At 38.0% G+C, this 24,444-nt stretch overlaps 2 protein-coding genes and 1 long non-coding RNA gene across 4 annotated transcripts in view; 1 reads left to right on the forward strand and 2 right to left on the reverse strand.

The window, feature by feature from the left end:
* The window catches only part of opcml (opioid binding protein/cell adhesion molecule-like), a 442,688-nt gene that overhangs the window by 241,292 nt on the left and 176,952 nt on the right, over nucleotides 1–24,444 (forward strand). The gene's annotated exons all lie outside the window — the stretch shown is intronic.
* Nucleotides 1,688–3,509, reverse strand: LOC147320088 (uncharacterized). The gene is made up of 3 exons (XM_086307400.1): nucleotides 3,372–3,509; nucleotides 3,074–3,229; nucleotides 1,688–2,644 (listed from the first exon to the last, which is right to left on the reverse strand). The coding sequence occupies exons 1-3, from the start codon at nucleotides 3,492–3,494 to the stop codon at nucleotides 2,411–2,413; spliced, it is 513 nt and encodes a 170-aa protein (XP_086163526.1). The 5' UTR covers nucleotides 3,495–3,509; the 3' UTR covers nucleotides 1,688–2,410.
* LOC147320089 (uncharacterized) lies at nucleotides 8,421–9,862 on the reverse strand. Its single transcript, XR_015131139.1, has 3 exons — nucleotides 9,718–9,862; nucleotides 8,851–9,015; nucleotides 8,421–8,773 (listed from the first exon to the last, which is right to left on the reverse strand). It is a non-coding gene; the product is annotated as an uncharacterized LOC147320089 (long non-coding RNA).

Below are 24,444 nucleotides of genomic sequence, written 5' to 3' on the forward strand. Positions count from 1 at the left end.
TACTGAGATTCCTCCCAGGATCAGAACTGTAGACCGCAGTGGTAAAAGTAACAATGACCTCAAAAATATGAAGGAGAAAATGTTTTTAAAAATGTTGGGTGTGCTGCAGTATAATGTAACACCTGAGAAAGGTACACAGCATGCTAAATCTGGGTGGCAGATATTGACTAGAAAAAAAAGGAGAAATGTTATTACATTTCATCTTCTTGTCTTTTAAATTATTGCATTTTTGTAGAATTCTTTATGTCACACTGTGAACTGAGCTCCTCTGATGTCCAGTTCTCCCAGCAGACTATAATCTTACTATATAATTATCTAAAAACAGCTGCGTGTAGATGCTGAAAAGGATAGTTTTCCCCCCCTTTTCATTATCCACAAACTAACAGAGTGCAAACCCTCAATGTGTTCTGAAATGTGTCACCAGCTGTCTCACCACATTCTAGCCCACCTGCGATTTCACTCAGTTGTTGTGACTGACAGGTATTTGTGAGCCGTTTAGACAAATCAAATATCTTGCAGAAGTCTCACCACTTCTAGATGTTCTGTGATGTGGCAAATAATCCTTTTTCACTAAGGAAGCGCCATAATCATCTGTCAACACCTGTATGTTTTCAGTCAAAGGTTCTTTCTGCTTCTCATCATTGACAGTGAAATGAAGATATGGTAGTTTATCTCAGTCCTACACCCTACCCACAAGTCGATCCTCTGCTTGTCGGCTGTCGTGCTGGGCTAGAAGTTTATGCAAAGTCTACTGTGGCAAGCAAAGTGTGATAAATAAACTGTCTTGTTAAGAGAGTGCTTGCTGCAAACAAAGATAAAGGCAAGGCAGGTTCACACTTGCTGTAATGACAAGCATATATATATATAAAAAGCAAAATTGTAATTACAAATGTGTAGATTTTCTTTTAAAAACGGATTTACAGAATCATTCAATATGATATATACACAAAATTCTTCCAGAGATTTATGCTGACCTTAAAGCTCTTAAGGTCCTGTTGATCTTGTACAGTTCTAGGCATTCCAAGATCCATGTGTGGGGCACTAAGTCACAGGCTTTTTTGTAGTGAATCCAAGCAGTGCACAGGCTGGTGAGTCTGGTCTTATAATTTTGGGTGACTGTATCTACACTGAAAAAAATAATCAGTGGGATAAACATAAAAAATTATTCTAAGCGGTTGCACGAAATTAAGTTATGTTTGGTTAACTTTAGTTTTTTATGTTATACCTGCACACATTTTTCTGGTAACACGAACATGACTTTATGTTGTTGTTATGTTTTTCATTCCGGTCAAATATTTATAGAAACCACTTGTTTATCAGACATGAACTTTTTGTGTTAATTGTATTGGACTACTCTATGTGTTATATTGACAAGATTATTTTATGGTAAGCTTATTTTATTTTATAACAAATTTCTAATATATAATATATAATCTAATATATAATTGAGTGTTCAATAAATAAAACTAAATTAAGGCTGATCTTACTGTATGCACTGTAAAGTCAAAGGCGCTTGCAAAGAAAAGCGTCTGGACTTCTTTAAGTTGCTTGAAGAAGTCCAGACGCTTTTCTTTGCAAGCGCCTTTGACTACGATGACCTGGATGACTGAGAACCTTCACAGACATATGCACTGTACACTTTCTCTCAATCAAAGAAATAAGCAAAACATTTTTGAAAAATGACCTGTATTTTTGAAAATACTACACAGTTGTAACAATGGACTTTCAATTCAGGCTTCCAAAATATACATGAGTCATATTTGTACAATGCATCTCTTGAAAAACATTCCACAACATTCCTCAAAGTTATCTGCTGTAACCTGAATTCAACATTGTGGGGCCTTATGACATCGCGCTTATGTAAAAAATAGTTTTTTAAATGTAAGAGCCATAAGGTAATATGGCAACAGGGGTGTAATTATTAAAATGACACAAAGAAGAGACTTAAAATAACATTATAACCCACAGGCACACAACCAAGAGACCTAAACTGATTAGTATTGGCTTGCTTCTATCACTAAACATCACAACCACTAATACTACACGATGTCTGTTTGTAGTGGTGCACCTTGGGAAAAAAATTGCAAACTGGAGAAATTGGTGCAAGGCACCATTTCCATTGAGAAAAATGGACATTCAAAGTTAGAATTTTTTTTTTTAAAAGAGCCATGGCTTGAAAAGTGAAAACTGCAGTAATAAAGGCCCCAAGTTGAAAAGTGCCAGAAAAATAAGTTTCACTATGTACTGCAACTTTACCAGTGCTGGCTTAAAAGAAAGGATGGTACATATTCGAAGAGGTAAACATGTTGTTCCCACATCATAACTGGAAAACTGTTCAATCGTACAGTCTGGTCCTGAAAACCTGGGCCTTCTTTGAAAGGCTGTTCCGTTTGAGCTCCATAACCAGTTTCTATAATACCTCGAAGGTATACTTTTCCAGTGGGTAGGTGAGGTTCAAAGTGTACATTAGTCCAAACAGCATTGCAGCTGCTAGGGTATAATAATGTAAATCCTGCCAGACTCTCTGGCCTTCAAGGACTATCCCGATGTCCTCAGGACTGCCATTGGCATCTCTTGACTTTATGATGTAAATTCCCATGGTTGTTTCCTTATTAGATCGTTGGATAATGGCTTCATCTGTGGCCTAGAAAATGCAGAATTCCAAAATTTAATTAAACAGAACACTGGTCAAAGAACATTATATCAAATCTTATTTTAATCTGTGTCACTATTCCAAAAAATGTTAACACTAACACATTAGGTGAACAAAAATGGATTCATTACAGCATGTGATTTGAGTCCTCAGAATGCTTAAAAAGGTAATGCATTTCTGAAGTGAAATCTCCATGCAAAGAAGCAGAATACTGTCAGAGCATAGAGAGGTGTTCAACTATGAACTCCACACATAGTTCTAATGCAGGTAAAAGAAAAAAAAAACAAAAAAACGCACCCATGGTAAATTGTGAAAATCCCCGGTGATTTTCAACATACTCCTGGCATAGAGTGACAAGCAGCATTTTGTTAAAATTATTATTTCCCCTAAAGTGTATACACAAATTATTTTTTTTCTTACCTGGGCCGTGGGCTCCAGAATGTTCTGCAGTCTTCTTCCTATTTGTCCTCCTCGCCTTTTGAAGACCTTTATTAGTTTGTCAGATAGCACATCTATCTGCGAGAGTAATCTGGACTGCAGTGGCATGGCGGTAATACGCTTAAACTCTGCATTTATCTAAAAAGAGAAGTTGTCAAAAAATGCTGTCAAATCTCAAATCTCACAAGGTTACATCCACACAAAGTTGTTATTTTTTGTCATATTACTATTTATTAGCTATGGGTCCCATGTTGCTGAGCAGTTCCATAGTTGCCCTTACTTCCATACCAGCCAAAGCCTGTTTGCAACCACAGCAGTTGCCTCCTTCTGGCCATTTTGCAGTTCTGCCAAATGACCCAGAAACTACATCTATTATTGTCATATACACATCAAGGTCTTTCATTAATACTTAGTTAAATTTGTTAATTTGACCTTTCCAGAAAATTTACCTTACAGAATGTGACATAACATATGCAAATCTTCACCCCCCCCCCAACACACACACACACACACACACACACACACACACACACACACACACACACACCCACCCACCCCATGGCAAACTAGCTTATTTAACTGTTTAACTAAAACATTTTAGGTACAACCAGTTAACTAAATGGACACAAGTTTGTTAGTCTGTATTCACTGAGAAAAAACAAGCGAATGTGATTGGGCACACACTGAAAAAAAGCTAATGCACATAATATCGTCCCGCAGCTTAAGCTAGCATTATCGTTAGTTAACTTAAGGAATTACTTGTTTTTTCCATTATGTTGCTCAACAGCAATTCATGAGAAAAACTTCCCCATATAATGGATGTTCTCTTCGTTTCCTCTCAAACATGTAGTTTTCAGTTTACCTCGACAAAGTAAAGCTCAGCGCCAAATGTAAACGAAGCGAAGACAAAAAATGGCGGACTGCCACAGTGAATTTTCCCTCGCAGAACACACCTTGGGGGTGGAGTTTCAACAGAAAACATAACTATTTTCTGTTATTTTGATAAACTGAACATCCTTCTAAAACAAGTGAAAGGCGTGAGACTTAATTATGTTTAGACCAAAAAGATAAATGATGTCACGGCTGCCGAGGCGAGCCGTGTGGAGTTAGAAGAAGGACCCAAGATACAGGCAGTGGATAAGATGCCGGTGAGTTTATTTATACAGGGGTGAGAAGGCAAACAGGCAAGAGGGAAGACAAAACTAAAGACCTGAACTGGGAAAGCTAAATGACAAACCTGAGATGATACAAAAGGGGATGAGAGGCAGAGAGACGAGCTGGACACCGAGTAACACAGACTGACACGGAGGAACACAGACGAACCGGCAACAGGCAGAAGAACACACAGGGCTTAAATACAGACACCAGTAATCAGGGGATGAGAGACAGGATGGCAACACAGCTGGGAGGAATCTGAGCTGACGGGACAGGGGAAACGTAAACTGAGCACACTCACATATGACACAGACCTTCACAATAAAACAGGAAACTCAGACACATGGAACCAGACAAGACATTGAACTAAACAGACAGATTCACAAACAGATGGGGTGACACCATAGACAGACAGATACAGACGCGGACTCAGAGGCAGACTGAATATAACACATAGAACTTAAACAATCATCATCAAGAAAATGATAACGAACTAAAAGCGCTGGGTCACCGACCCAGGACCATGACAAATGATTCATGTTGGATATATTTACTGTATTTTTACTAATTTAACAACCTCATCATTGCATTAGTCGCTTTATGCTATAGCATTACGCTTACATTAGCTTGAAGCTCAAGGTCGTCATTTTATTTAATTTATTTTTCTGGGCTTACAAACAGGACACACAACATTTAGATAACCGTTACACTGAATCTTGGGTCTGTGTTGAGTCTTCCAGCTGCTGACTACAGAAGCTAGATTGACCTTTCAGCATGTTTATAGCGGCTGTGGCTATGTGCTGGTAATGTTACCGTGTGTGAGCAGTCACATTGGCAGCAGACATGTTTCAACAAACTAGTCATATCCCGGCCCTACATTAGCTTGTTTAATGGTTAAGACACTGCAGGTACCACCACTTACTACAGACACCGATGCAAGTTTGTAATAGTCTGTTAATTTAGACTGAAAGAATATAGAAAACAATATTAACTCACATTATATATGTTAATTACTAATTTGCTTATCGCATAATTTCGGTTACCATTAGCTAACTGGAGCCTAACATTGGCCTTTCATGGTTTTCGATAAATAGCCCACATACCTGTAAAATAACAACACCTCAGTAAAATTCCACATATATAAAGGGTCTACACTCTTTCTCACTGGTGTATTAGCTTTAAAATCTTATTTACCTTCAAGTTTAAAACTCCAGATGGTAGTAGATTTTCCAAAGCGAGAGAAAAAAATGGCGGACAGTGCAGCTGATTTTTCCTTTCCAGGGGGCGGAGCTTGAGGATAAAACACAACTAACTTGTTTCTTTTCAACATGATTTGTTCTAAAAGAATGAATATTCTTAAAGAATATGTGAAAATTAAAAGACAAAAATATGTTTAGATGTGAAATTTAAATTAGTCATGCTGGATATATGAAGTAATTCTATGCAAATTCAACAACCACCCTATTGCATTTTTTTCAGTGTACCAGTAGCTGGTGTTTTGTCCTTGCTGATTCCTTTCTAGGCTTTTCCTTGATGTATTGACCATGTGCCAGTTCATCTGAGCTGCTATGACAAGAGTTTCCATGAGGCATGTTATTGGTCAGTAGTTGGACGTTCTTGAGGTTTAGGACTGTCGTGCCTTCAGTTAGCCATTCTGGGTGTGTGTCACCCTTTAGCATCTGGTTCATTTGTGCTGCCAGACGCTCATGGAGTGCAGTTAGCTTTTTTTAGCCAGTAGGCATGAACCATGTCAGGATCTGGTGCTGTCCAACTCTTCATATGGTTACTGGATGGTTACTGGATCCTATTCAGGGAGTTTCATATGGTCTAAATACTAAGAAAAAGATCATATGTGTGTTATGACTGACAATGACAAGAAAGCATGAAATAATAAAATGTAAAGAAATAAGAACTGAGGGAATCATAAATAAAACACAAAAAACATAAAAAAGTATAAAAACCACTCACCCATATTTATAATATTCATAAAGACATATAAGACATATACAGAAAAATAGACGTTATATGCATATTTAAATTGCACAACAAAAATAAATAAATAATAATTACTTTAGGATCCCAAAGAATGGTGGTGGTTCTGTTAAGGTATTGGTGTCTGTCAAAGTTTTCAAGTTGTGGGAACCTTTCAAACTATAAAAAGATGGAATAGAGATGGACTGGTAACGGAAAAACAGCACATTTTACTTTGCTGAAGTAGGAAGCTCAACGCACAGCCTCACTCCTTCTTTACTTTAGGCCTACTTTAATTCCTCAAGAGTGGTTAGGCAGAAAGCTTTTGGTCTGGTTATAAACAGACTAGGAAAGATCTTAGTCCACTAACTTAGTGGATCAACAAGCTGTGGATATAGAACGGATTTGATCCATTTATGGAACTTTATGTTATAGGTTATTCAAACAATAAACACAGCAGTTAACACAAAATAAAGATAAATGTTAAATACATGAAAACAATATTTAAGCACCTCAACAGAAAAAACAAACGAGCTGAATACAGGACAGAAACAGGAAATACCAAAATGAAACTAACATCATTAGTGCAGTGGGGTTTTGGGTTTATTTATTGAATAAATGCTTGCTATTATATTATTTATCTACAGCAGATATAGATTAAGAACAAATGAAAGCGCATCTCAGTGAGGCTACATATTTAAGAGAGGAAAAAAGGTCACCACTAACACCAGGTTGGTTTCATATAAAAGTCCCATAAGTTGAATTAAAATAAATGTAATAGTGGATGAGGTTTTATTGTGTAAATGTAGCTAAACCAGAAGATATTTACAATATGTACTTGCCAGTACATATTTATTTGATTTCAATTTTTTTCCAGTTTGAGCTTGAATGGCAGTTACTGAATGTTTGCAACATTGTGAGTTCTCCTGTTTCTGTGTGTCATTATTTAAATTATAATCTGATATCAAAGATTTATATAGATCAGATTACTATTGCATCTGTTTCATTTTATTTTCTCCAGCAGAGTAATAAACCATTACTGGGACACAGCATTTGTAAAGGTTACACCGGCATGTGGCTTGGGGAATGTCTAAAATTGGCATTGGGTAATTAATTGAAAGATGACCAAATGTGAGTTTCCAGTGGCTGGGATGATTGGAATGAACACAAATTGATGCCTCTGTCACTCCTGCTTAGCATTTTAACACAGATAGAATAATGGCAGTGGAACAGAAAAGCAGCTGGGATTTAGGATCTCTTATTTTCAATATACAACAGACTATCACTACATTTTACTTGTTAACACTGAATACTAAATCATTCAGTTTATTTATTTCTGAGTCTGGGTACTACTGAACAGGTAGAGACACATGGTGCAAGGACAGCAACAAATTAATATAAACATTGCCTGCCACTAGGTTATTTGGAAGGGAGAATTTTTTATTATAAAATGGCTATAAAGTAAGAAATTATCATGGATGATATTTAATAACATATGAAAAACCTGTTAAAGCAAACTTAAAAAGTGTGTGACTATTATCTGGAAACAACTGCACTCAGAAAAATAAAGGTGCTAACTGGAACCAAAAGTGGTTCTTTCTCTCTGATGCCATAGAAGAACCTTTTTTGGTGCCACAAAGAACCTTTCAAACAATGGTTCTTTGAAGAACCATTTCTTTCAGTGGTTCATTGAAGAACCTTTAAAGGTGCTCCAAAGAACCATCAAGAAATGGTTCTTTGGGGCACCTTTAATGATTTTTCAAAGAACCTTTTTAAAAATGGTTCTTTAAAGAATCATTTTTAAAAAGGTCCTTCAAATGGTTCTTTAAAAGAACCATTTTAAAGAACCTTTTTTGAGTGGTTCTTTAAAAAACCATTTTAAATCTTTCAAAATAAAATGCATCATAAATTGAATTTGAGTAGGGTAAAATAAATACAAGCACAGCATAGACATATATTAATGGTTTATTGTCATTTTGTAGTTACCAAAAGACAAAAAGGCATTTTAACCCTCAGCACAACATCACTACTAATACATGTCACATATTAGTGTTTTAAACAGTAATATTTAAACATATTTGCTATACTATATATATATATATATATATATATATATATACAGATAACACAACAAATAATACATGTATTGTTTAATTAAGAAAACATCAGAAAGTGATAAAACACATTAGAAATAGCAATAGCTTCATAACAGACCAATAAATCAACACAATTTCATCAGCAGATGTTTGCATGTTCAGTAAAAATATTTCAACAACAAGTTTATGATTACAATGATCAATGAACTTCAGCCTTACGCTATGTAATGTACGTTTCATGTTGTACTCATGGTCCTTTGTTAGTCCAGTTTAGGATAATGTCTCTGACGTATGTTTCATATCAAACATATGTCATATCAAAACAAGCCCACACCTGCAGTTTTTCACTGGTGTTTCCTGTCAGCTGGTCAACCTCACTCAGGTGGACATCCATATCAGCCAACCAAATGACAAGTTCCTCCCTTTTTGCTTCAAATCCCTCCCACTCTGAGACAAGGAGCTGAAAGAGAGAGAAAAGAGTCAATTATAAAGAAGAGAGAAAAGTGAAACCCTCCTCAGAAGGTCTGACTCGCATACCTGCAATTGACCTGTGATGGACTGCAGTTTGGCGTTCACGTCATCCCTCGTCGATGCCAACAGCCGAGTCTGCAGGGTGCCCTGGAAGAGCTGAGTTAATGTTCGACTCGTCCTGGTCAGGCTCTCCAGCTGGATGATCCGAGGTCTCCCCTCTCACCGCTGCCTCTGAACACAGAAACACAAATTGCATCTGGAGCAGGAGGTGCAGATTTTTTTTGCTATTCTTTTCTAAATCCAGGCTAGATCACGTGGAGGTATTTGGAAAACCTTTTTGGCCAGCGGAGGACTGTTGTCTTGCAGAAAGTCAAATCAAACATATGCGATACACAATCAATTCACAAGAACACATTATAAAAAATAAGTCCAGTTCTTGCCTGATTTCAAGTGAATTCTGCATCAAAACAGGGTGACAGAAGTAAAACGAGTGCACAAAGCCTCACTTTGTACAAGCCTGCTATTACAGTTCTCCTCTATGCAGACGACTTTCCTGTTTTCAAGGCACAACTTGCATCTGCTGTACGAATCTTATGGATACACACTAAATGAAACAATAGTGTGCATGACTCCAGATTCTGAGCCCTCATCCTAATAGGGTTCCAACATAGCAACAGCAATAAAGCAAATGTTGAGGCTTCAAAATACAAAGTCCATAAACCAATGGCTGACATGGGTTTTATCATAAAGGTGATAAATATACAGATTTCAGTCTGTCTTAGAGATTTGATGTTCATTTACCTGCAGATGCACTATACGTGCCTGCTCCATGGTTTTTCCACAACATTTTGCACATCACTATTAAATACAGGAAGTAGGTGAACTAAAACAAGTCATCGTTCTTTGTGAGAGGACCATATTAATGAAACAAACCTCAATGACATCATAGGGATCCCTACAGATGCTCCTGCTGCTTCTCTTCCTGCTCATCCTAAGCTTCCTTCTCCTTGTCCTCGCCTTCCATCCAATTGCAATTCAACCTAATTGTGTTTCTCCCCCTCCTCTTCCTCATTTTGTTGGAGCTGTGAACACAATGTGAATCTGGATTAATTTGTGCAAACAATTAAAATCTACAGCTTTTTGGTCAGAGGTGCTCTTGTGATTTAAGCCGGGTAGAGTAGATTTATGTGTTGATGGTGCCTGCTTCAGCTCTGGCTGCTGAGTGATATTTACACCCTGGCTGGATTACAAACTTTAACCATGTGCTGAACTTTGGCCCAGCGTTGATACCTCTTGTTAGTATAACGACCTCTTCTTAGCTTGTATGTATGATGTATGATGGTGGATAAATGAAATATACAAAAAAATTAACTATATTACAAAAGAACATCTATCTTGGAAACATCAAATGACCGGAGCATAACTTGTCAACTAGTCCAAAACTAAGTTATGCAGGAACAGTCAAAGACACACCTTCTCATGTCACATTTCTATTCATTTCTATATAATTCGATTAGACAATAAAGAGTCATTTAATCTAATTATTCATTCAAAACTCTTATGCATAGCTGTATTTTATACAGCTCATGCAGAATTAAAAGTACAGGTTCATGTGAGTATTTAATGTACGGCTCAGATCTACAGAATTTCAGAGTTTCTAGAGCAGACACAGAGCTCACGTCACAACAGGCTTCAGGCGCCATTTTAGTGACTTTAACAATATATTAAATTTTAATTTCAGTCTAGCTGACATTAGGTTGTGTACGCAGCATGCAATTGAACCACGTATTTTAGAAGCCAAAGGTTCAAATTAGCTAAGAGCACCTTCACTTAATTATAACAGTGGTTTTGTTAAGAAAACAGTTGGATACTAAATTGCGCTGACGTCAACGGCTAACGTATCTAGCTAATCGCTACTGTTAGCACAACATCAACAGCAAGCTACAATGACGAGTAACAAAAACAAAACCGTAATAAGGTTTTAATGAAAATGTTTTACCTTTTCTAACAGTCCCAGAATCCACAGCTATAGGCTTTGGCCCCCACCCCTGCCACCAGTATATTTTTAAGCAAATATTTCTAATTTTTCTTTGAATATTCAGTTTCCTACCATCTTCTCTTAAAGGGTAATTGCCAGGTATCCTGCCCTCCCCCTTCGCACACACATGCACACAAAGAAAACACACAGTATAATTCACAGCCTCATTATAGTGAATAAATATTTATGCCATTTACACCATCAAGCTTAGATTGCTAAGGATGAAGAACCTTTTGTTCTTTAAAGAACCATTTGTAATAGCTGAAGAACCATCCACAAAATAAAAAGGTTCTTTGATGTATGATGGTTCTTTAAAGAACCATGAAGACATCTGAAGAACCATTTAAGAACCATAATTTTTCTGAGTGTGTGGTAGATTCTGTGTGATTAGCAGGAAACAGAGCTGCAAAATGCAAAACTGCCTGTTTCTATTTAATAGCATATTAATAACCTTTTAAAACACACTTAACGAATAGTAATGACTACCAAATCAAAATCAAATCAAATCAAATCACTTTTATTGTCACATCACATGTGCAGGCACACTGGCACAGCACATGCGAGTGAAATTCTTGTGTGCGAGCCCCACAAGCAACAGAGATGTGCAAACCCAACAACACAAACAAGCAAAATACAAGAATGGCCAACCTGAAACTAATAAATATATGTACAATATATAATAGTGTATGCATTTCTGGATGTGTATACTAAATATTTTCCTACGTGTGTGTGTGTGTGTGTGTGTGTGTGTGTGTGTATACACATTTTTACAAATTAAATAGTAAAAAAAAAAAAAAAATAATAATAATAATAATAATAATAATAAAATATATAAAATATACAGAGTTGAATATGTGCAAAACAAGTGGCATTTATATACAGTGTGGAGTGCATAATGTTGAAGTTCCAGTAGTGAAGCTGAGGTGTCTATGACGTGTTCAGCAGTCTGATGGCCTGGTGGAAGAAGCTGTCTCTCAGTCTGCTGGTACGGGACCGGATGCTGCAGAACCTCCTTCCTGATGGAAGCAGTCTGAACAGTTTATGGCTGGGGTGACTGGAGTCCTTGATGATCCTCCCCGCTTTCCTCAGGTAGCGCTTCCTGTAGATGAAAGTGTTTCCTGTAGGAAACACTTGTAGTAGTTTCTGTGTAATAAGCAGGAATATAATACTATGGTCATGGCAGCTGATTAAAACAAGCTTCGGGAAGTCTGTAATGAACTGGAAACACTTATGTAAAATCTTAATAATTAGGTTTAAAAGAGTAATACATATGAATACATTAGATTTGCACAGGAGTATAGAGCACCCTATTTCACAGCATATTTTATACATGGATGTCCTGTCCAGAACACAAAATAAGATGCCATCCATGTTCTCCTGCTTGTCCAATTCAGGGTTGTGGGGGGGCGCAACAACATCGTTCTTCACTGCCTTCATCATTGATTGACCCCCTAACCATCCAAAGATCCAACCTCTCCTGCAGCAGGTAGCAAGCCATCTGCTTGCATACTGAAAATGGTTAAGTTTTAAAAGAAAAACAATGTTAAAGCAACCATAATTTATTTGGCAGTTCCTTGAGCAACAATTTACAGATACAGACTGTCCTATTGATAAAATGCACCATTATAATTTGTGTATAAAGTAAAATAATGAATTCATCTTTTTCCTTTTCTGCCCGAAACAACATATTGGAATATTTAATGTTTATCAATAGAAATAAACCACTACAAAATTTGCTGGTGGTGGTGGAAATAATAAGGGTATTTCATGACTTTCTTACTTTAATGCAACCTTAGTTTTTAGAACTACTCTAAGTATTATTAGTAGTGCTGTCAGCGTACATTTTGTTAAAATAACGTTAAAGCCATAACCGCATTAAAGCGGCAAATATCCGTTAGCGAGCTATTGTGGATCACCCCGTGCGTGGAGCTGGACGGCACTAACGCGTTAACCGTGATAACGCGAGTTTGCTTTAATAGGCTATTAATATGCTATTAGGTAGAAACAAAGTTTTGCATTTTGCAGCTCTGTTTCATGCTCATTACACAGAAACTATCACAGGTAATTGAGTGGTAATAACTTTGTTCTTTACCCCTATTTACCCCATTATTACATTCTTGTTTCTTCCTTGCTACCATACTATTACCACTTCATTTCCAAGCTATCTTCCCACATTGTTGCCCCCAGTTTTGGGCCCTTATTATCCAATTACATAAATTTCATATTACTCAACTATAACCACTGTTGCTACCATGATATTAATTAGCTATTACATGGTTATTAATTTGGTAATTGCATTGTAATAATGTAAAAATTACCACATTAATAACATATAAATAACCTGTTATTGACCTGTCTCCATTGTTACCATACTATTACTCCTTTATTGTCGAGCTGTAATAGAAAGTGCTTCAAAAATAACCCAAAAACCTGAAGAGACATATCACCCAAATGTAAGAGAGCAATGCAACAACAAGTCACATAAATATATATCACAAATATAAGTTAAAAAACAGTTATGTATACCAGAAGCTGGTATAAAATGAGCCACAGAATAAACGTCAATAACTCCCAACCCTGCTCTTTTTTCTGGCTAAATAGTATACTGGTAAATATAGTATTTTTTATGTATTATTTCTCCATAATCTTATCTAGTCTTATTCATAGTGTTATTCATTGTTTAATCCATAACTCTGTAGTTGTTAAAGCTGGCTGTGTGGCAATGAGAATTAAATTCAAATGCGAGTCTGACAAACAATGGAGAAAATACCAAAAAGGCAACTTCATTGCTGAATTTGACTTTAACTTGAGTATAATATACTTTGTAGAGGTACAGGGGCTGCGTTTGTTCTGATTTAAGATTCTCTTGGAACCTCACAAACGACGGATCCCCTCCAACCTCCAAACACCACAGTCTGTTTCAGAGAGGGCTGCAAGGCTACATAACAATCAGTCCCACAATTAACTGGCCAAAGAACCCAAACAGTCTATTGTATGACTAGTTCAGCTGGCATAACGCATAAAAGAGCCTTAGTTTTAATTTTCTCTGACTTGGGAGAGAGCATGAGGAGAACAGTCCATGTCACTTACCCCAGGGGAACATTTAGGATGCCTGGCATCAGACACTGATGAAGCCACAGATTCTTGCAGAGGTGAGTAGCATCGATGGTGAGAGTGCCACTTTCTCCTCGAAGAGGATGCAAACGTGATAGAGGGTTTAGTGGTGGGAAGTGATATTCAATTTAATTTAGTTAACTTTTATTTATGTAGCACCAAAAACACAACAACAGTCACTTCAAGGTGCTTAGTATTGTAAGGTAAAGACCCTACAATAATACGGAGAAAACCTATCAGACTATCAGACCCCCTATGAGCAAGCACTTTGGCAACAGTGGGAAGGAAAACTCCCTTTTCAACAGGAAGAACCATGCTCCAGGAGGAGCAGCCATTTGCCACGACTGGTTGGGGATGAGGGGAGGAACAAAATACATGCTGTGTAAGAGAGCCAGAGATGAATAATAACTCATAATTAAATGCAGAGTGATGTATTTATTTCAATTCAGTTCAGTTGTATTTATATAGTGCCAATTCATAACGGTTGCCTCAAGGTATTTCCCAAATGTTTCAACTAACATTTTTTATTTCATGCTTATTACAGTATAAAGCAGTTCAATTCAGTTCAACTGAACTGAACTGAATTCAATTATTTCTGGATGTGAAAAATGCATTGCAACTTTCTAACCTGCTGTTCTCAGATGGTTTTATCAGTGCCCCAGGGTATGAATCCATTCAACTTTATCAAAACTGTAGCGTGACACCCCATTAGTTTCCCTCGTGGGGGTCATTAAAGTTTCATCTATGCTAATCTAACCACTTGGTGGCATTTAATGAGAATAAAAAAAAAGTTAAATGGTGTGGCTGTATGACCTTTCTATGGCAAGATGTATATATGGATACAGCTGGCAGAAAGATTTTGTAACACTTTAGTATTATAAGCCCCATCTTGAGAAGGTTAGAAAAGAATGGTTTAACATATCAAATGTTTTGAGGCTAAGTTCAACTCAATTCAATTCAGTTTTATTTATACAGCACCAAATTACAACAACAGTTTCCTCAGTGCACTTTATATTGAAAGCTAAAGATCCTTCAATAACACTAACAAAGCCCAACAATCATATGCCCCCATTTCAGTAAGTGCTTTGGCTGCAGTGGGAAGGAAAAACTCAACTTTAGTAGAATAAGGTTCAGGGAGGGGCACCCATCTGCTGTGAACAGTTGGGGGTGAAGGAAGGACAAAGACACACTGTGGATGAGAGTGTCAGAAATTAATAATAACTAATGATTAAATGCAGAGTGGTGTATAGACACAGAGTGAATAAGGTGAATGAAAAAGAAACAGTGCATCATTGGAAGTGCAGAATTCAGGGTTATTTTATGCATATGACATTTTTATTTTATTTTAATTTATTTATTTTTTCATTTTTTATTGTTTTTTTAACTTTATTGCTATGTCTGGTTTTATTACTATGTGCATATTAGTATTGTACAGCACTTTGGTCTACCAGGTGTGTTTTTAAAGTGCTATATAAATAAATAAATGATGATGATGATGATGATGATGATATGTCTTAAGCCTAACCTTAAAAGTAGAGAGGGTATGTGTCCCCCAAATACAAGCTGGGAGCTGGTTCCCTACATCTGGAAGCTAAAGGTTCTGCTCCCCATTCTTCTTTTAAACAGCCTAGGAAACACAAATAAACCTGCAGTCTGAATGGGAAGTGTTCTTGTGGAGACAAAAGACCCAGCATGACCCAGATGCTCCTGATAACTTTTATTTTGTTAACAGTGTTTCACTGTTTTGCACTTTCACTCTCGCACTCCTGCACTTTGCAGTTCTTAGGGCTCTGTGCTCTCTCCCTCTATTGCTACTGAAAAAGAGAATACATGATTAGATGATGCTCACCAGCTGCGAAAACCAGCCTCCCCAGACGCCATACCCTCAATCTGCTGCTCCAGTCCTCCCCTGCACCCGGGTCACCAACCACACCCCCACAGTTCTATTGGGTTGATATGGTATTATAATGTCATTAAGATGAGATGGAGTCTGATTATTCAAGACCATGTATGTGATGATTCAATTTAATTCAATTTTATTTATATAGCACCAAATCACAACAGTCACCTCAAGGCGTTTTATATTGCACAGTAGATCGTACAATAATAGATACAGAGAAAAACCCAACAATCATATGACCCCCTATGAACAAGCACTTTGGCGACAGTGGGAAGGAAAAACTCCCTTTTACCAGGAAGAAACCTCTGGCAGAACCAGGCTCAGGGAGGGGCGGTCATCTGCAGATGAGATGAGATGAGAGATGAGAAGGTTTTCAAATTTGATTCTGTATATAACATGGAGCCAATAAAAAAAAATGCCAATATAAGAGAAATATGCTCTCTCTTTCTAGTCCCTGTCAGTAATCTTGAACATTACACAATACATTTTGGATTGAGAAGGCTTTTCAGGGAGTTTTTAGGACATCCTGACACTAATGAATTACAGTAGTCCAGTCTAGAAGTAATGAATACATGAAATAGTACTTTAGGATCACTCTGAGATAGTATATTTCTAATTTTAGAGATACTGCACAAACACACAAAAAATAGATAGTCCTACATATTTGTTTAATATGCACATTGAAGGACATATCTTGGTTAAAAAAAAAAAAATACTCCAAGATTCCTCACAGTGTTACCGGAGGCCAAGGTAATGCCAGAGTAGGCATCTGGTTAGATACCATATTTCTAAGATTTTTAGGGCTGAGATACCTCAATTTTATCTGAATTTAGAAGCAGAACATTTGAGGTCATTTTTCTCTTTATGTCTTTGTGTCTTTAAGACATTCCTGTAGTTTATGTAATTGGTGTGTTATACAGGCTTCCCTTAGGCAGTATTATTAGAAGGCATAGCATACATTTTCACTGCTATGCAGATGACACCCAAATCTATCCATGAAGCCAGATAATTGCTTCCCTTAGGCAACAGAATTGGTCCAAGCACGGAAGCTTGTAGAACTCTATAATTAACTTGAAGGCTTGTCTTGTGGCTCAAACCCAAACCCTTAACAAAAGGTGCATAATTTTACAGTACAAATAGCTGTTTAGAACATATATTACTCCTGTAAAACTACAATGTTTTAATCTCAATATGTCTGTATCAAGTGCAGTAAAGAGAAGGGAACCATATTTCATTGTATGTGGGAATGTAAGGTATTGCAAACCTTCTTGACCTAATTTAAAGTTAATAGAACATGTTAGTCGATGCAAAATTGTGCATTTTCCACATTCTCCCTGAACAGTTCATACTCCATGGAAAGAAAAGAAAGCTGTTAAACTTCTGCATGTTACATGCCAAATACATTATTTATTTAAGATGGAAGGATATACATGGACCCCGAATCAATGGATCAAAGAAATGACGTGTAATCTTGCAATGGAAAAGTTGACATTCTTGGCTAAAGAAAAGATTGAAGACTTCTACTGGATCAGGCAACCCTTTTTACAATTTATAACGGATTTGTTTGTACAGAGAATTATGTTGTAACTGATATACATATGTGCTGAGAATATGACACTTTTGGGTGGGTTGGGGTTTTCAGGGTGGGAGGGGTTTTATAAGTTGAAGGCCTAATAAAATGTTCAGAAAAAAAAGAAAGCTCAACACGTTTGTCATTGTCCAGTCTCCACAAGGATTACAAAATGTCCAAACAAATAATAGTCCATTTTTAAATCTTAACTGGAAAAGGCTCACCACTCCCCATCAGGCTGTCTTCACACAAACTTGGACACAGGAACAGTTTGAAAAAAAAAAAACCCACCACCAACAACAACAACAGCAACAGTAGGGGCCAGGTTTCACTAACTGGAAATTGGAGACTGGAGACACAGACACAACAAAGCCAAAATGGTAGGTCACACAGCATTAACTGAGGGACCAAAGCAGTACCCCTTTTCTAACAGAAACCTCCTGGCAATGTAGTCAGGGTGCTTACAACACAACATAGTCTTGTTGAGAATGGCAGACCAAGGCACACATTTGGGGTTTGGTGGCGATCACTCAGCCGCTTTTTGTGCTCCTTTGTCCTTAACAAGTTTGAACATGTGGCTCTTCTGACATGGTGGCTTTGACGGAAGTAATGCTGAATAGAAGGAACAGTTTGCTCACCTTCACCTTCCGGGAAGAGTGTAGGTTGATAGCTTAGTGATGCTCAAAGGGAGATAGGCCCGTAAAATTTTGGATGTGCTTGACCTGCATCAGCTGAGAGCTCCATGTTCACTGAATAGAGAAGACAATGCACTGAAGAGCGCTTTTCAGCTCCTGGTTTGCATGTACAGTCAGGAACGCCAGATTCTTGTGATCCATTCAGACTATAAAAGGCTGTTCTGAGCCCTCTACCCAATGCCTCCACTCTTCCAGTGCCAGCTTGATGGCACAACGTTGTAATTTTTCTCTGTAGGTGAGGCACATAGATGCATTTTACTATCATCTTGCTTGGAGGGTACTGCCAAAAGTCCTAGAACAGAGGTGTCTGATTCAGGAGTTTCACATTTTTCTCCTTTTACATCCATTTCCTCCAGGAGGTGCTAAATTACCAGGCAGATGCATTTCTGATGTTCCTGGAGAGACTGGGAAAAAAAATCAGGATGTCATCAATTTATACAAAAATGAAGTGATTAATGAAATCTTGTGACACATTGTTAATGAGGGCCTCAAAAACTTACCAAGCATTGGCCAAGCAGCCTACAAGGCATTACCAAGTAGGGCTGCTCAGTTAATCAGATTTTAATCTAAATTACGATCTGGGCTTTCAACGATCATTAAAAATGACTGAGCCGATTATTAGCACCTCCCTCGTGCTTTACTCTCACGCTGCTCTGTGTGGCAAATCGAGCGCACCTCTCTGCATTTCGAACACACGTCACAACAATTAAGAGGACCCGAGGGAAGCTCGGAAAGCTTGGAAAGCTAAGCAGAAGTTATTTGGAGAGGAGAGGATAATGGCTGCTGAAGAAAGAATGCCGTTGGTTGAAAAGAGAGGTAAAACGACTTTAGGGATGGGTACCGGTATGGCACTGGTTCTGACATAAACGGTAGTAACCACACCGAAAAACAGCGCACATTTCGGTGCTTTATTTCGGTGCTTTTTTTTTTCTTGAGATGTCATACACTTTCCAAGGATAGTAGGCGGGCCCAGGTACGTACGTTGTTTTAGAGCAGAGCTACAGATTAAAAATGCCCACGGCGAGCAGTCAAAAGTCTGGCTGTACTTACTTCACAGCAAAAGATGCAAACTCAGCAGCCTGCAACAAGTGCTTTAAGGTGATACTGTGCAAAGGCTGTAAAACCTCGAATCTGATGAAACACCTGGCGACGCATAGCGTTTTTTTAAAAGCCGAGAAATGCACCGTATTTGATAGCTTGCTGCAAGACCTCACACATCTACACTGTTAGCCTTTGCAGTAATTTCCATAGCTTAGTAGTGCAAAATCAACAGTAAAAAACTCTAAAGGATGTTAGCAGTTTAGTACTGTAATTTGCATGTAATTGTGGGAAAATTCCATGAGATTACATTATTTTTACGGTAACTCACCGTACTCATGGAAACAGCTGTAAAATACAGCAAATGTAACAATTGGTGATGTTACTGAGATTATACTATTACACCATCCGGATTTCTGTTGTTTTCTACTGTAGATCTAAGAGTATTTACTTAAATCCTCATTCAGAGTGTATTACTATAAAATGTGATTCACTGTGAAAGTAGTATAACATACTTTCACAGTTTATACACAAGCACTCATATATATTCAAATAATTTAAAAAAAATTTCATTTATCTGTTACTACCACACACCAAATCCGGTCGTTGGTACTTGCTGGCTTGTGTAGCCACTAGGTAACAAAGCTCAACACTGCACCTAGCATCCTGGAGCACTTCTGTTGTATTTTGTACGTGTTTTGGAGTTTGTACATGCTTTGGAGTTTTTACGTGTTTCGGAGTTTTTACGTGTTTTGGAGTTTTTACGTGCTTTGTGTCTAGGGGCCACCGTAAATATACTTTTATTTATTCACTCCACATAAAATGTAATAAATAAATCATACAATACAAAAATCAACTATTCACATTTCAACTTTTAACTATTTAAATTTTCAGCTTTTTCCTTTTAAACAAATTTAAAGTGAAACAACACAAAACACTGCAAACCACAACACAATTAAATATAAATTAAAATATGAAAACAAAAAGAAGATGCATATTCTCTGTCATTTGGGCCTGCGTGAATAAACTTTCTGAATCCTTTATCATCCGCAACTGAAAATAGTTGTGGATGATTACTATAAGATAAGATAAGATAACCTTTATTAGTCCCACACGTGGGAAATTTGTTTTGTCACAGCAGGAAGTGGACAGTGCAAAAGTTATGAGGCAAAAATTAGAATACAATAAGAATAAATACAGTACACAACTGTACAGAATAGAATAAAATAAAATACTATATACAGTAGAATAAAATAAATATACAATAAGATAAAAATAGAATACAAATACAAATACTATATACAACTGAGTAAAAATACAACGATGACAGAAAGGATTATTGCACTTAGTATTATTGCATATGTATGGATGTGTGTGCTTGATCAGTTAAAGTCTTTATTATGGAGTCTGACAGCAGTGGGGAGGAAAGACCTGCGAAATCTCTCCGTCCCACACCGTGGGTGCCGCAGTCTCCCACTGAAGGAGCTGCTCAGTGCTGTCACAGTCTGCTGCATGGGGTGGGAGATGTTGTCCATCAGGGATGACAGCTGGAAACTGAAATTGGCTCGGCCGCGCTATGAATTCTGCGATATGGTTTTTCAATTTTGTTGTCCAGGTGGAAATTCGGGAGAATGGTGGCTCCGGGATTCTCCCGGAAAAATCGGGAGGGTTGGCATGTTTGGTTGTGGCAACATCACTAACCTTGTCAAACACCTCAGAGTACATCATATCACAGAATATGAGTAGCGTATGTTGAGACGAACTGAAGAGGAGGAGAGGGACAGGTGCTGCTAGGGCGAGACACACGTCTCTCACAGAGTCCTTTAGTGCTGCAGGCAGGCAACATGTTCAAATAGCGCACAACTTCAGTTTTTTTTTATTTCCATATGATGAACTATGCATTATTAAGTGATAAGAACAAGTAATCTGATGACCTGTAATCATTATGACGCTATAATTTGAGATACAATAAATAAAATACGTTTTTTTGTATAAAGTATCGGTATCGGATCAGTATCGTCGATACCACCCTGAAAAGTACTTGGTATCGGATCGGAAAGGAAATCCGTGGTATTGCACATCACTAGCAGAAGCCACAACAGAGTCATAGAATTTCTTCAGGAGTGGGCCCTCCACTCCAAACGACCTGAGTCTCCGCAGCAGGTACAGCCTGCTCTGCCCTTTCCTGTAGAGGGCGTCTGAGTTATGAGTCCAGTCCAGTCTATTGTTCAGATGAACACCAAGGTACCTGTAGCTGTCCACAGCCTCAATGTCCATACCTTGGATGTTCAGTGGTTGCAGTGGAGAATGCTTGTGCCTGCGGAAGTCTACCACCAGTTCCTTGGTTTTACTGGCGTTGATCTGGAGGTAGTTCAGCTGGCACCAGTCCACAATACCTTTCTAATGTGACATTGTTGTCCCTGGCTCTCTTTCTCTCTCTTTCCATCCTGCTCTGTTCCTGTGCTGCTGCCAGTGTAACTATACCGCCCCTCCCCCCTCTTCCCAGCGCAAAGCACAAGGCTCGCCTGCGGAGTGACGCGGAAAAAAAGTGCGAGAGAGAGGGTGAGAGAAAGAAAAAAAAAAAAGGAGCCGGCTCGCGTCGTTCACGTCAAAGATCCGGCTTTTCGTTTGGGACTGACACATCACTAATTGTCACCCTGTGTGTGACCTCAAATGCAGGAAACCACTCGGGTCAAGACAATGCCCATTTCAAACACATACTCTCCCTCTCTCTCTCTGTCTCTCTCACACACACACACACACCAGGAAATGAAAAAGTAGAGACAGACAAAAACAAAGCGAACAACGTGGCAGGTTGTACAACAAGGACTGAGGGACCATGACAAAATCACAGGGAAAAGCTACAAAATTACAAATTCATCAACTGATTTGAACTAGAGTAAATGAACTATAGGTATGAAAAGAATAAACAGGCAGTGTATCATAAAAAGACCTAGGCCTATTGAAGACTGCCTGAGATTGTGATTACGGTCATCTGATCCAGCCCTAACTATAAGCTTTATCAAAAAGGAATGTTTTAACCCTAATCTTAAAAGTAAAAAAGGCTGTCTTTCTGTGTGTGTGTGTGGGTGTTTTGCACATTTGATTAACTTGATACTTGACAGGTAATTGACTGAGATTCATTTACATATTTAATCAGCAGTGCTACAGTGATGTTTTATTCTCACTATTAACATGCTAATAATATTTAATATGTACAAAAAATGGATTTGTGAGTTTCGGTGAGAAAATGCTGCTTATAATCTATTGTTCAGATCTTGTGCAGGGCTGCAGGTGTTTTTGTTGCTGAGGAAACAGCTGTTCTGCATCAGCTGAATTTACAACAGGATAATTAAGAAGTCATTTATTCCTACTCAGTGGAAGATATTCCTCATTCTCAGTTGCATGTTTCTAAGGTGGTTAAAAATCTATTTGAAGCTGGAGACACAGCAGCAATACAGTAAGACCATCTGTGCTATTTTCCTACTTTCATAATATGTTAATTTTTTGCTAACTGAATTATTATTATTGTCACAGGTTTTTTTTCCTATTTTGAGCCTTAATAGCTTTTCAGTAAGAAAAAAAAGGAAAAACAACAGTACTTTTAAAATGATATAAATACTGCACATACATATACATGCATATACTGGCCTTTGCCAAACTGCCACTGTGTATTTGAACCTGTCTGTGCATACTCCCACCACTGTAATGATAAAGAATCCTTGACATATGTACAGTTATATGTTTCTTAGGTTTAATTGTGACAAGGCATTAGCATCTATTTTGTGCATATATCAGCCCCATGACCTTGATCAGCTCAACACTAAGTGAATAATGATGAATAATTTATGGAAATAATTTGTTGTATGATTAAATCCCTTGTGTTCACATAGCTCTAGCACATAAAGTCCTGCCCTCCCCCTTTGTGAGTGTGGACGCTTCATCTCTTTGCTCTCTAAATGCTTTGCTTCTTTTATTGATTTTTACCGATTTTTATGCTGATTTTTTCCCTTTTTTCCATATGAGCTTACCTGCGATAGCTTCTGGACACTTATAGATCATTAGGACTAAAGTGTTCTTAACAGAAACAGCAACATTTTTATAGTTACCTTATCCTCAGCGCTCCGTGTGTCTGTGGCCTAGACACAGCTGAAGCCTGATTACAGCGTCTGGGCACCGAGCAGCCTCGATAGCCTAGAAAGGTGCTAACCGCTAGGCTAACTAGCAACAAGATGCCTTCCCTCTCCACAGATGACTACCACAGCCTCCTGCAGAAGATTGCAGCACTGGAGACAAAAATTCATCGCTTAGAAGTAGAGATGGACCGATCCGATATTACGTATCGGTATCGGTCCGATACTGACCTAAATTACTGGATCGGATATCGGAGAAAAATAAAAAATGTAATCCGATCCATTAAATATCACGAAAGCACCTCACAAAACTTGCAACACGCCGTAACTCACCTCAGAACGTTAGCACGTCGGAGCAGTATGCATCACGTGATAGAGCGGCTGTGGCATGCAGGACCTGTCGGTGGTCTGGATAGCATGTGGAGCTTCGCTAGCAACCCGGCATTTCATCTCCGACAAAGTTATCCCCGAGAGAAGTAAAGCAAGTGTGTAAGTCCATCTCTGAATGTTTGTAAAGCATTCCTGCGTTAAGCTTAACAAACGATATATGGAGCGACTGCCTCTTCTTGCTGCTACTTCAATCATGAAACTGCTTAACGATCAGCTGATCGGCTTTTCTGTCGCCAGTCGTGTCTCTAGTTTGCTTTTGGCCCACTTTGCACCAGAAAGAGTAAACCAGCGGCTGAACAACAGCAGCACGTTTAAGCTTGATCAGCTGTTGTTAGAATGTATTTAATATTACTTTCTACTCGAGGATCTTTTTCTACATAGCTGACGCTGGTAACTGTGCAGGGGCGGATCTAGCAAAGTTTAGCCAGGGGGGCCGATAGGGCATTAACAGGGAAAAGGGGGCACAAAGACATACTTTTCTTTCTTATTCTCATTTAAAATGTCTAGCTTTTAATAAATAATTATCTGACACCCAAAGTTTTAATTTGATGTAAAATGAATAGAAGTCAATTACTGTATATAGTAACTATTAAGTCTAATATACCCTAGTAAGCTATAGTACTTTTTCCTTTGGGAAGGTACCATCTGTGCAGTCTGCAATTTTGTTGAAGAAAGATGTTGAATCTATTTAATATTTCTTGAAAAATAATTGATTTCTGTGCATTTTTTTTCACACTGCATCAAATTAAGGTTGATTACGTCGATTAAGCATCATGAGGTGG

Source organism: Aulonocara sp. 'chitande type north' Nkhata Bay, linkage group LG10, assembly GCF_057382095.1.
Source record: "Aulonocara sp. 'chitande type north' Nkhata Bay isolate Kocher_YH1m ecotype deep benthic linkage group LG10, A_spYH_male_GT1.1, whole genome shotgun sequence".
NCBI classification, from domain to species: domain Eukaryota; kingdom Metazoa; phylum Chordata; class Actinopteri; order Cichliformes; family Cichlidae; genus Aulonocara; species Aulonocara sp. 'chitande type north' Nkhata Bay.